Source organism: Gorilla gorilla, chromosome 1 (assembly GCF_029281585.2).
Source record: "Gorilla gorilla gorilla isolate KB3781 chromosome 1, NHGRI_mGorGor1-v2.1_pri, whole genome shotgun sequence".
Classification (NCBI taxonomy): domain Eukaryota; kingdom Metazoa; phylum Chordata; class Mammalia; order Primates; family Hominidae; genus Gorilla; species Gorilla gorilla.
Genome location: NC_073224.2, coordinates 56,342,810 through 56,358,077, shown reverse-complemented (window position 1 = coordinate 56,358,077; position 15,268 = coordinate 56,342,810). Strand labels below are relative to the sequence as shown.

The following is a 15,268-nucleotide window of genomic DNA, read 5'->3' as shown; positions in this document are numbered from 1 at the left end:
AAGAGCTTAGTTTATGCACAAACATAAAATAGTTACACTGCTGATCTTGTCATTCAATTTTGCAATCCACTCTTTAGAAATTAATCTAAAAAATGTCACTTCGACTTTAAAAACTGTATTTATTCCAAAACTCAGTATTTAAAACTTTAGCTCCCATTTAAAACTTTAACTTTCCAATAGATAATGCTTATAAGATTCTTATCTAACGTAGAATAAAGAAACGAACTAGTCACAAGTTAAAATTGCAAATATTTTTCAAAGCAAAACAAAAAAATAATTATTAAGGGTTTCCAACTTTTTATAACCACTCACACTTTTCCTTTGTCGTAACACAACATGCCTTCGTACACTGTATTTGTACATTTATTTTTTGGTGGGTAAAGAATGTGGATTCAGAGTTTTGGTCTTAATTCCTAAATTCTGTTCATATCCATTTGATCACATATAACAATTTTGACTGCCAATTGTTTTAGTAAGAAAAAAGTTATTTAAAATTCTTAACAACCGATGGAAACTGTGTGATTTTATGAGTTACCAAAGAAAAGATTTAATACATAAACACAAAGATTAGCCATCTTTTTCCTAGACTGGACACGTAAACAGAAATTCACCACAGTTGTCTGTTAAGAGTTATTTATTAATTGCTCCACAATAGTTCTAAAGTTCATAACAAACCAAAGTACTGAAATAAGTCTGAACTGAAAGAATGACAAAATCAGAACAGTTTTCCAGCTAAAGATCCTCTTTACCCTTTTAACAGTTAATATTGGAGTAAATTTTATATTCCCTATTTTCCAAATGTGACTGAGTACGGAATGTGTATGATATTTTCCTTCAAAATCTATTCCTTTTCTTCTCCATTCTAAGATATCCCTTAATTCCCTTTACATTCAACCCCTGCCCATTATTCTTCTATTCTCTATAAACACGGGAAATACATTTTCCCCTCTGGAGTACAAGCTCCAAATCATTACATTTTTCTCCAGCTATCTATCTACACTTCCCAAGATACTAATTTCAACATATAACTTGCTTTACAAGGCTTATCATGCACAGTACATTTCAACCTAGCTAGTCACACACACAGGCTATAATGAAATATAGTCTGTTATTAAGAACTCAATATTATTCCTCGTAGGTAAAAAGATGTAGGTTGGTTGTAGGTTTTTTCACTTTTGCCAAAAGCTACTCTGTGCAACTGAAGAACCACAGTAGTTGACTGTAATTGTTATAAACACAACTCTGTTAACAGAAAATACTGAACTACTGTCAAGTCTACTACCTATACGGTAGTTATTATCAGATGAGAAGTGCAAAGAATTATAAAATCTATTCAACTAATTACTTGACCAGCTTATCATAAAACTCTATGGCTTTTTGTAAACTAAATGCATTCCATAAATGCTAAGTAGTTAAACTGCAGATAAATCAATTCAGAAGCACCCCTAATATTTGATGATTTTCTTAGGTTTTAACTTCCTACTTATCTATACAATCAAATTTCAATATTTAGGATGTCTTCTAAATTCTTAACCTAGGGTCCATAACTAAGAATTTATTTCAAAGTTGGAGGAGGTCTTGTGAGCATGTAGACTGGCTTGCACATTTTCATTTGTTGATATATCTCTGCTAACGTACAGGGGACGGGGGGCCATCAATTATATCGGGTACCCAGAGTCTGTGACCCAAAAAAAATGTTACGCTGGACTTGTATGAGTAAGCCAAAAATTCATAAAGAATTTAAATATAGTCTAAATTAGTCACACTCAAATACAGTCAAGCATAAGATAACAGAATTCTAAGATGCTGTGTTCATCCTACTGTTCATTTTAAATGTTACCAAGGATATAAAAAAAATAATGAGAATACAATATTTTCCCTCACTATCTATCAGTAATTGTTTATCATTTCATGAAGGGTACAAGCAGATTGGTAAACCACCACAGATCCCTCTTCTTAAATACCAGGAGGGATCCCATAACAAAATATTCATGGAACATTACTGACATAACCTCACGCAACATGACGCATGGATCCTATCATAGCACTAACAAAGGAGTCTTGCATCACATTCTAAAAATGAAATCCTATCAGTATGTATCATAGAAAACACAAAGACCATAAAACTCAGAAAATGATAGTCTTCAGGTATGTTTTACTCTAAAAGTAGAAGTTCAGAAACTATTTTTGGTGAGGGAAGTTCTTCTGCTTAACAAGAGCCTATGAATTTGGAAGGTAAAAATTCCATGTGACCTCATGAAACCATATTGCTCAAACTGTCACCCAGTTCAGGCTTAAATGCTACTAATGGCAAGTAATTACAAAATGCCAGATGACAGGAATGAATACAAACTTTTGCCTCTCTCATCTGATGAGCATAATACAGAAAACTAAAGTAGAAATATTTGTATCAGTTTGCAACTTTTTAAAAACACGCTAAAAATTATAGATGTTTTTCCACTGTTCCCATTATTAAATTACCTCAAAAATACTGACCAGCAATTGCTAAATTATGGTAGTCCTTATTCTGAATTTCCAGTAGCACAACAGAAATCCAAAAGCATTGTTTCCTACTTCATATCTTAACTTCTTAAAAGTAAAAAAAAACCTTAATTTTAAAATGATCATATTCAGAGACAGACATTCCACAGAAGAAACAAAGGCAGGTGGATGGGTTAAAAAAAAAAAAATCAATCTGTTAGGGCTAATCTAGAACAGAGAATAAGTCACCTGTGCAAAGAAATCAAAAGTTGGATTTCAATACAGAATCAGAGATTCTGCTTAGCACTCTTGTTCAAGAAAAAGACCAAATCTAGGAAATACACTTGGGCAAAACAAACAAAAACTGACATTTCCTAATCACAGACTCGCCAGTACAGATAATCTCTACAGAGAAATCCATGCTTATACTTAATATCTTTATGATTTCCTGTAATACTATCATATACTAAAAAGAAAACAAAGCCTCAAAGACCTATTCTACCCTTTAATATATTTATTCCCAATTCCTCAACACTGTAGCCACTAAATTTCAAAACACAAATGTCTTATGATCTTTTTCTCCTTCATACTTATAAGTTTACTAATATATTACATATTTACTAATTTTCAGTTTCTGCATCTCCATTATTTATAGGTTTAGCTCTTTCCTTCTAATACTTATACTCTCAACATTTTAAAACATTGCTATGATTTAATAATACCTTCATCCCAACTAAAATGCTCAAGACCGTTGTAATCTAAATCATACTGTCACTTTATCACAACTTTTTAAGTAAAAAGTTTTTTTCCCAAAACTGGTGCCATAGTATTTTACAACCTTTTTGAGGCAAAAAAGGATGCACCTAAAACCAGAAGATATTGGAATCTGATTTAAAATAAAGCCTCAATAAATAATTTCTCTGGAGTAATATTAGGATGGCTAACCCAATTTCAAGAAAACATTGATTTATATAATATTAAATTTCTATTCTTCCATATTATGCACCTAAAACATATTCAACATTCATAAAGTATTCAATGTTCATAAAATGTTGAATGTTTTCATGTCATAAAACTGAATATTTTATGAACATTGAATATGTTTTAGGTGCACAGCAATATGGAAGAACAAAAATTTAATATTATGTAAATTTGAATCCTTTCTTTTTTTTTTTGAAACGGAGTCTTGCTCTGTCGCCCAGGCTGGAGTGCAGTGGCACAATCTTGGCTCACTGCAACCTCCCCACCTTCTGGGTTCAAGCAATTATCCTGCCTCAGCCTCCCGAGAAGCTGGGACTACAGGCACACGCCGCCCCACCCAGCTGATTTTTTGTATTTTAGTAGAGACGGGGTTTCACTGTGTTACCCAGACTGGTCTCGAGCTCCTGAGCTCAGGCAATCCACCCGCCTTGGCCTCCCGAAGTGCTAGGATTACAGGCGTGAGCCACCACTCCTGGCCTTGAGTCCATTTTCAACTAAAATAAACCTAGAAACACAAAATACCTAAGTTAAAAAAATACAATTAAAATACAAGCCTCTAAACTGCAGGTTATACCACAGATGTGAATATTTTAGAAAATGTTAATAGAAAATTCTGAAAAACGTTACTGGATATTAAGTAATATCTCCTTTCTTCAATCTTGTGATTAACAGGACTTTTATTGGTAGTAAACTAGAGCAAACAATCAGAATAATACATATGCAGTATTCAGTACACACAATAAAAGTTAAAGAAATTCAAAACCTGTAAAAAACAAACTGGAGAAAAATCATACAGCTTAAGAGATACAGTGGTAAAGGTCCTCTCCATCCTTTGATTACAGCTTGTACTCTGTACTCAATAGAACTTACCGCACTTACTGAAGTAAGAAATAAACACTTTTTAGTACTGAGTGTATTTAAGATTAAGTACATTTTCTAAGAATCTTGCAATGACAAGTTGGTGACCCTTTAGCTGCTAAAGCTAAAGGGAGGAAAGTGGGAAAAGGAAATTAACTAATACTTTGTAACCATTTTTAATATTTCTTATTTTCCAAACACTGCTTTTATAATAGAAGTGTTTTACACTTGCACAATATTAATTACTTTATTATACATGGAAGCCTGCGGTAGGCTGATTACACAATAAGACTGCAAACAACCAGTGGTACTTTTCTGACGTCAGAAGAGTACATAAGACTGAAACATCACCAAAAGTACATAAAAAACTCATCAGCATAAACATCAAAGTACATTAAAAAATATAATCAGGAAAAAAATACAATTGCTAAAAAGCAGTTTTAGAGTAGAGCCACTGCCAATCAGTAGCTTCAAATGGCAATTAGAGTTCATAGCAAGTTTTGACTTTACAAGACCCCTGTACAATACTAATGCACCCTTTTATTAAAATGTACATTAAAGGCCGCAATTTCACAAAGAGGTTCTGATGTTATTACTATAAGCAGACACATTCTTATCCCTCACAGGAGTTATGTCACCAGTTGGAATTACAACCTTATTAATATCTATCCAAGAACATGGGGTTTTATTACATATGGAAATCTGTATGGGTTTTTTTTTTTTAAAGGTGGGTTTTGGGGATGTTTACCCTATTGTTTTTTATTTGGATGCCCTAAGGCATATAAAGCGCATAGTGAATTACCTACTGGAATGTAAATGGTTCTAAAATTAAAACTGTTAAAATAGAAAGAGGGAAAAGGAAGGCCCAAGAAATCTTAAAGAGAGGCTGAGAACAAGAACAAAAAAACCCAGAAGTGTAGGTAATACGTAACAGCGCAGACAGAACCCTTTTAGGCCATGTATAATAAATAATGCATGCCCCAAATTTCAGTTAATCATATAATTTCAACTTGAGTTCTAATACTGGAACCAGCCAACCACGGGCTTCAACACTGTACTAGATGTCAGTAGAATCGCTTGATGGAATTACAGCCTTGTTACAGTTGAGATCAAGAGAGGGTGCTTTTTTTTTTTCCTTCTTTTATTAAAGCTATCATTCCAGGCTTTGATCAAAGATCCAAGAATATTTGTTCTACCAGGCTGGAATGAATGTGGTTTGGAAGTTCAGAGTACATTTAAAAGCTGCAACAAAATACAGGTAGCCAACAATCTCAGAATTTTGGATCAGCCCAGATGGAGATAGCAATTTGAAATGTTTTCGATCCCTTACTTAAATGACGAAATGTCTATCAGCCCAGACAGAGCAATTTGAAATGTTTTCGATCCCTTACTTAAATGATAAAATGTATATCATACTATCTGTAAATTGGATATTCCATTACAGTGATAACGTACAGAATTCCCATGCGTTATTACACTTTCCTGAGAGTAAAGCAATTAGAATAACCTTAATCCTAGCAACAAAGTTTTTTTTGTAGGTTTTTTTTTTGTTGTTTTTTTGTCTTTTTTTTTTTTTTTTGCGTTTAAAACATTTGGGCTATTCCCTGACGATCTATACATGTAAATTTGATTGCTAAACATTGTCACTTTGAATGTCAAACTATTTTTAATCTATTGATTTTGATTAAAAATCATAATACAAACAGAGCTAAAATCACGCTAACAAAATAAACTAAATATGAAAAGTTGCATTGAAAGGGCATCACATTATTCTTAATAGGATCGTGTAGAAACATTCCAATGGCAGTGTTCTCAAAATAAAACAAAATTACATTAGAAGACCTCCAGCCTGGCCACTTTTGGGACCTTACCTGTAACTCTGGCTGGTGGGTGTCTTTACTCTTGTACTACATGGCTCACTTACATCAGACATCATATTTGTATACCCTGAGAAATCTGACACTGAAGTCCTTACTCTATGGTCCACTTCTCCATTAGAGTTAGTGATAAAGGTCATTGGCACCCTGCTGCCCGACTTAAACTGAGAACCAAACGCTTGTGCAAAGTTCTCAATCTGATACGTTGTTCTAGGCTCTATGTCTTTCTGAGGATCTATCTGGCTAGCTAACTCCTGAGATGGAATCTGAAAGCCTGTTGAAGACTCTAAGTTTTTCTGTTCCTTCTGGCTAGTCAATTTCTGAGATGAGGACTGGAAGGCTGATGAAGTCTCTAAGTTCTTCTGAGAATCTATCAGATCATCCAGCTCCTGGGAAGGTGTCAACTGCTGATGTGTAGCATCCAAAGCAGACAAATAAAGACCTGGCTGAGATCCAAACAACATCCCAAAAGGAGGCTTTGGCAATGAAGATGGCAACACTGAGGTAACAGATTGGCCGAAACCACACTCCAAAGGAGACGTAGTGTATATTTGTTTTTCTGGAAACAAAGTGTGGTTGTGGAGAGGTGAAGACAAACTGACAAATTGGAAACCGTGTCCAAGAGTAAAACTTGCATTAGTGGATTTTTCAAAAGCCTGTTGGAGGTATTTGGAGTATTCTTGCAACATACTTGCTTTATCATTTGAAGGTGTTTGGGTGCCTGGGCTCAAATTTTCTTCTTGAACCAATTCTGAGTGTTCTCCTGAGGTGTGTAAATCCACTCGTGGTTCTGCAATATTGAAAGGATCCTCTTTCTGGCTTTCTGATTTGTTGGAGTATTGATCCAAAATACTTTGTAAAACCTCATCAGGAATTCCAGACTTGTCATGACAAGATTTAATTTCAGCATTTAGAGCTGAGGAGTCAATAAGTGACAATGGTGCCTCATTGTCCAAAACACTGACACCTGCAGACTGAATGACAGACTGTTGGGAGACCATGTGTCCTACGTTTATAGAAAAGGCACTGTTGCTGCTGGCAGTTGGTAAATATCTTCTTTTCTTTGAAAACTGCATGGCATCATCATAATTACTACTTATCTGACCTTGTTTGCCACTTGTACTTTGGAGAAGACCAATGGTCTCCACACTATTATTTGATACTATGCCAAGTGAGCCACTTGGTTTTCCAGACAAGGATTTCTGTCCTACTATGTCTGGTAATGGTGACACAAAGTTAAGGTAGTTTTTATCTGTATTCTTTCTGCTTCCTTTCTTAAAGATCAATTTTGGCACCCTTTTCTGCAGTTCATCTATTCCAGTGCCAATTATGCCTCCACTGGAAGACACGGTAGGCATTTCTACTGAGTAACTCTGCATGGTTATATTATTTGAAATTTGCGATTCATTTGTTTTACCGGTCTTCTGTTCCTTATTTTCAATAGCTATGCTTTTTGACTTTGTTTTTCTCCTTGAAGAACTTGTATTTCCCTGAGACAACACAGCCAGATTACCCATATTGTTATGGTTTGATGACCCAGGTTCTACACTAGCGGCTCCTTTAACTATGACTTCACCACATGTGCGCCTGTGCTTCAACAATCTATCAGTCCTTGAAAAATACTGTTGGCAAGTGTCACACTTATATGGCTTTTCTCCACTATGTGTCCTCTTGTGTCTCTCCATATGGTACTTCTGAATAAACTTCATGCTGCACTGATCACATCCAAATGGCTTCTCTCTACTATGAATTTTCTCATGTCTCTGTAGTAGGTATTTCTGAATGAAACCCATACTACACTGGCTGCACTGGAAAGGTCTTTCTCCTGTATGAATGAGGACATGTCTCCGCAGGTGATAGGAGCTTCGGAAAGCAGCACTACAGTGATCACAGATATGAGGTTTCTGACTTGGGGAGAGGATGGCACCTTCTCCATCTCCAACCAAAGAAGGTTTGGAAGATGCACTTGGCTTCCTCTTGGCTTTGATTCCCTGAGATTCTGGCTTTGGCCTTTTTGCCTTTTTGACATTAGTGTCCTGCTTTGGCTCCTCAGTGCCATGGTGGTCATCAGTCCTGCTACTGCTGCTGAGTAATACGTCACGGTGGTGCTGGGCTGGTTGCTGCTGGACATGCTGGTGGAGAATACTGAGGTCCTGGATGACGCCGTGACTCCCCCCTTCACCGCCTCCTAGGCCTGGAGACCTCTCTTCAGCTCCAGCGAACAGCCCCCCATAGTGGTGGTGGTGATGGTGGTGGTGGGACTGCTGCTCCTCAGGATCCGCGGGTTTCTCCTGTTTGATGCTAACCAAAGATTGCAAGAACCCCCAGGAGGTCCTCTGCGAGGGGAAGGCCGCGGCTGACGCCGCCGGCTCCTTCTTGAAAGTCATGTCCGGGGCTGGCGGAGGGGGGGGCTCAGCGGCCGGGGCTGCGGAGGTAGAGGAGGATAACACGCATTGCGGGGGTGGGGCGGCCGACCCCGCCGGCCGGGTGAAGCTGGTGACCGGGGGAAGACGGTGGTTGAACATAACCATACCCTGGGGAAAGGTGGGTTCCATCTCTGCCCTCCTGCCGCTGCTGCCGCCGCCGCCGCCACTACCACCGCCGCCGGAGCCGCTACCACCGCTACTGCCGGTACCTCCGCCGCCACTCAGGAACCCACTGCCGATTTTCATACCCCGGAGGAGGCCTGGCTGAAGAAAGGAGGAGGGAGAGGGAAGAGGGAGGAAAGGAGGTGGAACCGGGCCCCGGGCCGGGACCACCGCAGCGCTAAGGACCCCGCCGCGCCGCCGCCCAGACCGCAACGCGCCCAGCACTAATTCCCAGCCCAGTCGCCTCCGGCACCGGCACGCATGGTCCTGCGACTCTTCCCCAGGCCTCGCCCTCTCCCTTCTGGACCCACCGGCAATACTTACGGGTCCCGCCGCCGCCGCAGCCGCCGTCGCCTCCAGTTAATAAAAATAACGCCGTCCTCTCCACAATGGAATTAAAAGCCTCCCGTGTACTGCGCAGCCGCGGCGCAGTGTCTGCTGGGAACTCCTCGACCCGGCCAGAGGGGAGGTCTAAGGAGCCAGGGCGCCTGCGCCGCAGCTTCCGCCCGGCCTGCCTGTCAATCACTGGGGCCGTTGGGCGGAGGCGGGGGAGCAAGGGCAGGGGAGGCGGGGATTTGGAGTCCTGCTAAAAAGGGGCTTTCGAGGCGCACAGGCGTGATTGGTGGGCTGCACTGAAGGAGATGAAAGTGGTTGAGGGTTTCTGGGGGAAAGACGCTCAGGAGGTGGAACCCAAGGGGCGGGAAGTTACGGGGGACTGTACTACAGCGTGGCGTGGGAGATGCAGAGAAAGGGGCTGGAAGAGAAGGTGGGGGAAACTGAGGATTCAGTGTTAGGGCTTTCTTCACTCTAGGTTTTGCAATCCAGGTCTTGAAATAAAATTCAAACCTAGAAGTGGATCATTGAGGGCACTTTTGATTCTATCAAGAAGCATTCAACTCCAAATGCTCAACATTTATTAAAACAGGTGCTTATGTTATCCCTTTGAATTTGGAAGCACTAATAATGGGCGCATATCCTTTGCATTTATGGGAGGAGCCTGCTTTGAAACCGCAATTAGTGGTACCGTTGCAAAAAAAAAAAAAAAGAAAAAAACTTGTCTTACTGCCAACCTTCCTGAAGGCTACTGGAAGAGGAAACCGAGCGTAATCCAGGTGCAGCAGTCCTGTAAAACACGCCCACACACATACTTCATTATCATTACATCTTATTTAAATGCCCCCGTACCTTAGCCTGGCTAATCAGTCTGTTTGCCACGTTATAAATGCCTGGCCCTTTATATTGTTTATGAAAAATTAACCACCAGGCCATTCTAAGAGCTCTGCTAGGATCAACTCTTTCCTCGCCAGTACAGAATACCAAGAAACTCATTGCAAATTTAGAAATTTTTCTCGTAAGGGAAAATTATGAAGTAAAATCTTAAAATCAAAGTTATATCAACAAAATCAAACAACAAATATTTATTCAGTGCCTAATGTACACAAGGCACTCGATTTCATGTTAACCATGCAGAAATCTAAACCAGACACTTTCCTAGCAAAGGATATTTATAAATGAGAAATTTTAAATAAAAGAACTAGAACTATGACAACAGCTTATTTACATAGTATGTTTTCTTAATGAAGTTACATGTACATCACAATGTTTCTAGCTAAATAACTTCTCATAATTAAATAATAAATTCTCTGGGAAATTTCACAATCGAAACCATAGGGATTATTTACTAATACTTATGGACCTCTCTGAGCCTGCCCTAAAAATTTTACAGACAATATTTAATGAGAATTTTGAGATAAGAAGTAATTGCTTTTTTTCTAATCCCATGAAACAACATGTAAGTATTCCACCACTTAAACTGACACTTTAATACTGTCAAGTATAGTTGTGATATTGTGAAATATATATTTGGACTTTGAACCGTTTTGTGGCATACAACTGCTAAAATCCTTGGAATCTGCAAAGTAATAAATGTCTTTTTGTATGCTAATGAAGCGACTGATGATGGCTGGCAACCCCTAGGTAGCTTCAGGATGGGGGCTGGTCACCGGAAAGACCAAGGCAGGATTAGAGTTTGGGACTTTGAGTCCCACCCCCCGACCTCTGGGGAGGAGAGAGGGATTGAAGGTTAAGTTGATCTTCAATGGCCAATGATTTAATCAATCATGCCTGTGTAATGAAGCCTTCATAAAAACCTAAAAAAGGACGGGGTTTGGAGAGCTTCCTGTAAGCGAACACGTGAAGGTTCCAGGAGGGTGGCGCACCCGGAAAGGGCATGGAAGCTCCGCGCCCCTTCCCACAGACTTTCCCCCATCCATCTCTTCATCTGGTGTTCATCGATAGCCTTTGTAATGTCCTTAATAGTAAACCGGAAAACGTAAGTGTTTGCCTGGGTTCTATGAGCTGCTCTAGCAAATTAATCAAGCCCAAGGAAGGGGTCATGGGAACCCCGATTTACAGCTGGTCAGTCAGAAGCACAGGTAAAACTACCTGGGGCTTGTGATTGGCATCTGAAATGCGGCCGGTCTTGTAGGCCTGGGCTCTTAATCTGTGGGATCTGATGCTGTCTCCAGGTAGGTAGTGTCAGAATTGAATTGGAGGACACCCCAGTGGTGTCTGCTGCAGAATCGATTGCTTGCTCGGTGTGTGGGGAGAAACCCCTACACATTTGGTCGCAGAAATCTTCTGTGTTGATTGTTGAGTGAGAGTATAGGAGAGGCTGAGTTGTTTTTTTGTTTTTGTTTTTGTTTTTGTTTTTTTCTACAATAGCTAAGTGTTAAAGACTGAAAGTTCAAAAACTTAAGGCAGTCGTAAAATATTAGTCAATGCCTATGAGAAATGAGGCTGTCCCTTTATTCAGGGTGTCAGTGTTTAATGGTAAGCTGGGATGCATATAAGCTAGTCCAAGCATGAAGGGCAGTAGGACACTCATATGAAAAGCCAACTTTGTTCCTCAGTTATCAAGATAAGAAACCTGTCATTTCTCTCATTCACTCTGTCAGCCTTGAGATACTCCAAGCAGACTTACCTCTGTGTTGTACACCCCATATATCAGGAAGATGAAGAGACCCTGTAAAATAAAATGGAGGGGGAAAGCTGTTAACGCTAATCATTTCAGCAGTAGAAATACCTGAAATAAACTTTCCTGGGAACAGACAGAAGAAGACACACTTCATCAAGGTCAATTTATTTTCCTATTTTTCAACATTAGAAGGTGTACCTTGAGCATTTATATGATAACATAGCAAGCACATCACTTATAATGGTCGTGCTATTCAATTATTTAGAAGTACAAAATAAAAATACCATCGCAAGTACAAAGAATATTAATTAGAAAAATCAATATACCAGTTCTGAAAGATAGCCGGGTAATGAAAAAATTAAACTCAGGAAATGTTATTAAAGTAATCATAGAAATAACACTAAGCATCAGTATTTCCAAGCACTGTTTTAGACTGTAGCAACTAGAATATATTTGTTACAATCTTCAACAGGGTTAAAATTAAAAAAAAAATTATAAAGCAGCTAAAAGAATAAACTTAAGGTAATAAGTATGAATAGGTTTTGAAATAATACTTGAAATACCAGCTCGAGATAAAATTTCACATTACCATCTGTTGTGAACTGCATACATTTTTATTGTAATCTATATATGTAACAAATATTCCAGAGATGTTGATTGATTAGTCTTTAGCTTTAGAAAATGCTCAATTAATTAGAAAATATAAATTCACTTTTAACTCTAAAATCTTAACTTTTAAAAGAAAATAAAACTATATGCTTTAAACTTAGAGAAAACAGACAGCAAAAAATTTTCACTTTGGTGAGGAAATAAAAATCTACATTGTAGTATTCTTGTTAGGTACTAACAAGCCAAATATTAAATAGGAGTCTGTACTAAATCTAGAAATGGTTCAAATAGTTAAGTAATATGATTCTTTCAAAAGTAAAATATTAAAGGAATATTTTAATATTTGTTTATCTCTGAATGCTTAGATTTTACAGATAATGGAAACAATCCCAGAACAAAGAGATTGTATAAAACTAGTGATTCTTGTTTTTATTTAGTTTCTTTTTAAATAGATTTTGTTTTTTACAGCAATTTTAGTTTTACAGAAAAATTGATAAGATAGTACTCAGGCTGGGCACGGTGGCTCTTGCCTGTATTCCCAGCACTTTCGGAGGCCGAGGCGGGCAGATCACCTGAGGTCAGTAGTTCAAGACCAGCCTGGCCAACATGGTGAAACCTCGTCGTTACTAAAAATAAAAAATTTGCCGGGCGTGGTGGCACATGCCTGTAATCCCAGCTACTAGGAAGGCTGAGGCAGGAGAATCACTTGAACCCAGGAGGCGGAGGTTGCAGTGAGCAGAGATTGCGCCACTGCATACCAGTCTGGGCCACAAGAGTGAAACTCCGCCTCAAAAAAAAAAACAACAAAAAAAGATAGTACTAACAGTTTGCATATATCCGATACGTCCCCAGTTTCCTCTATTTTTAACATTTTACATTAGTATGGTATATTCATTATAACAAATCTAATTCAATACTACTACCTTTATAATTTCAGAAACTAAAACTGTTGCAATACATACATTTGTATTAATAAGAATGATTAATGAAGAGTTATGAACAATAAACAATTTCCATTTTGATAATAAACTTTTAAAAATTCAACTATAGCTACACTTTTTTTTACTGTGTATACCCGATGTCCCAAAGTTCAATACCAACACTCACTTTCCTCCTTCCAGTAGCCTTGGTCAAGATCCATTTAGGGCAGACTAAATTCAAGCCACTCAGTACTTGAGTTTAGTACTCATTTTATAGGCTACTTGTTTGCTCCAATTCTGGATAATTCTAAATAGTTAAGAAAAAAAAAATCTTGTTTCTGATTTATGTAAAAACTCTAAGATAATTAAGAGTTCCTCTTCCCTCAATAATTGTTAATTTTTTATTCCTTATTTTGCTGCATAAATAAAAATTTAAGAGTAAGTCATTCAAATTTTAATTCTATTTATGATAGGAATATTTTGCTTTGTACAATAGATGAGTTCCTGAACAAATAAAATTTCCTGAACATTGAACAACATGCATTATTATTTCCATATAAGAAACCCAGCTGTTTATGTGAAATCTATATGATGCTTTGAAAATCAAAGAGCGACCAGGTGCAGTTGTTCACGCCTGTAATCCCAACTCTTTGGGAGGCTGAGGCAGGAGGACCGCTTGAGGCTGGGAGTTTGAGACAAGCCTTGGCAACATAGCAAGACCCTGTCTCTACCAAAAATTTAAAAGTTAGCCGGGCATGGTGCTGCATGCTTGTAGTCTCAGCTACTCAGGAGATGAGAGGATCACTTGAGCCCAGAAGTTGGAGGCTGCAGTGAGCTATGATTGCACCACTGCTCTCCAGTCCATCCTGGCAACAGAGTGAGATCCTATCTCTAAAAAAATAAATAAATAAAAAGAAAATCAAAGAGCACTTTAATAATGGTATAATCACCCCTGTAATTTATCTGTCTTGTAAGTTTTATTTTTTCCCCACATTTTGGTAAACTGAGAAAGTAGAGTATGCTTCATATTTTTATTTACTACACTACCACGTTACTTATTATACATTTTTAATTTTAATACATTTAACCTTAAATGTAAAATGATCACAACAAAAATATTCCTTTTGAAAATAGGATTTAGAATTTAAAAGGATTTTAGATACAGGCAGCTTCCATCTCAAAAGCTTTTTTTCTCTTTTTGCCTGTCCTCAACAGATGTACACCTAACAGCATGGTAAGGAAGCCCCGGAAGGATGTTTCTAAAGACCATGAGGGAGTCTGAAACCTGAAATCATGCCAAGGACTCTCTGCTTCTCTTTCACTTGGGGTGTCTATCTGATGCTGCCACAACCAGTTGAAATGTATAACATAAACAATAAAAATTAGTTTTTTTGTAACTAATTTTATGCCCCATAATTGTATGCCCCACACATGATGTCTTTTTTCTCCATTAATTTTACCAGGTATTCACAGTCATGATCATTTAGATCTAATGTCACAGAACTTCGTAAACCCTTTACTACTAGAAAAACATCTTGTTTTCTCAAAGGGAAGAATCACAACAGAAACAACTAAACATAAACATCTTAAGCCATACTATGAGCCACTTTTAAATTCCTGCAGAGAGGATATCTTTAAGAACAGCTGGAAGGAACCAACTGCCAAACTTCAACTGGCACTGTAATTTCTGGAACTCCTTATAGCAACATTCTGTCCTACTAAAGAGTCAATACTGAAAGTATGTCACATTTCTGAATTGAATGATCTCTCATGTCTGTTAGGTGGTTTCTACTATTCCATCTATAGAACAGTTCATCTGTAATGTATTAATATATGAAGTATTTTCTATAGAGGTACCTATTTCTCAATGCTTTAGTCACAGTAAAAATAACATTAATTGGGCAGGAAGCATCCAAAGTGTAGCTGGATTCCTGTAGCATGCGTGTACTTTATGGGCAGGGGCCAGGAGTTGGGAAA

The 15,268-nt window shown here is 38.1% G+C and overlaps 1 protein-coding gene and 1 long non-coding RNA gene across 3 annotated transcripts; one reads left to right on the top strand and one right to left on the bottom strand.

The window, feature by feature from the left end:
* Positions 1-616: 616 nt before the first annotated feature.
* Positions 617-9,414, bottom strand: ZNF281 (zinc finger protein 281). Of its 2 annotated transcripts, none has more exons than XM_004028111.4 (2): positions 9,110-9,414; positions 617-8,883 (listed from the first exon to the last, which is right to left on the bottom strand). In XM_004028111.4, the coding sequence occupies exon 2, from the start codon at positions 8,867-8,869 to the stop codon at positions 6,188-6,190; it is 2,682 nt and encodes an 893-aa protein (XP_004028160.1). In that variant the 5' UTR covers positions 8,870-8,883; positions 9,110-9,414; the 3' UTR covers positions 617-6,187. The 2 variants fall into 2 exon arrangements, with proteins under 2 accessions (XP_004028160.1, XP_018884009.1); XM_019028464.3 differs by having other exon boundaries at positions 617-8,887; positions 9,110-9,412.
* A 1,637-nt stretch (positions 9,415-11,051) lies between these two features.
* Positions 11,052-14,692, top strand: LOC101143415 (uncharacterized). Its single transcript, XR_010135107.1, has 2 exons — positions 11,052-11,117; positions 14,507-14,692. It is a non-coding gene; the product is annotated as an uncharacterized lncRNA (long non-coding RNA).
* Positions 14,693-15,268: the final 576 nt, after the last annotated feature.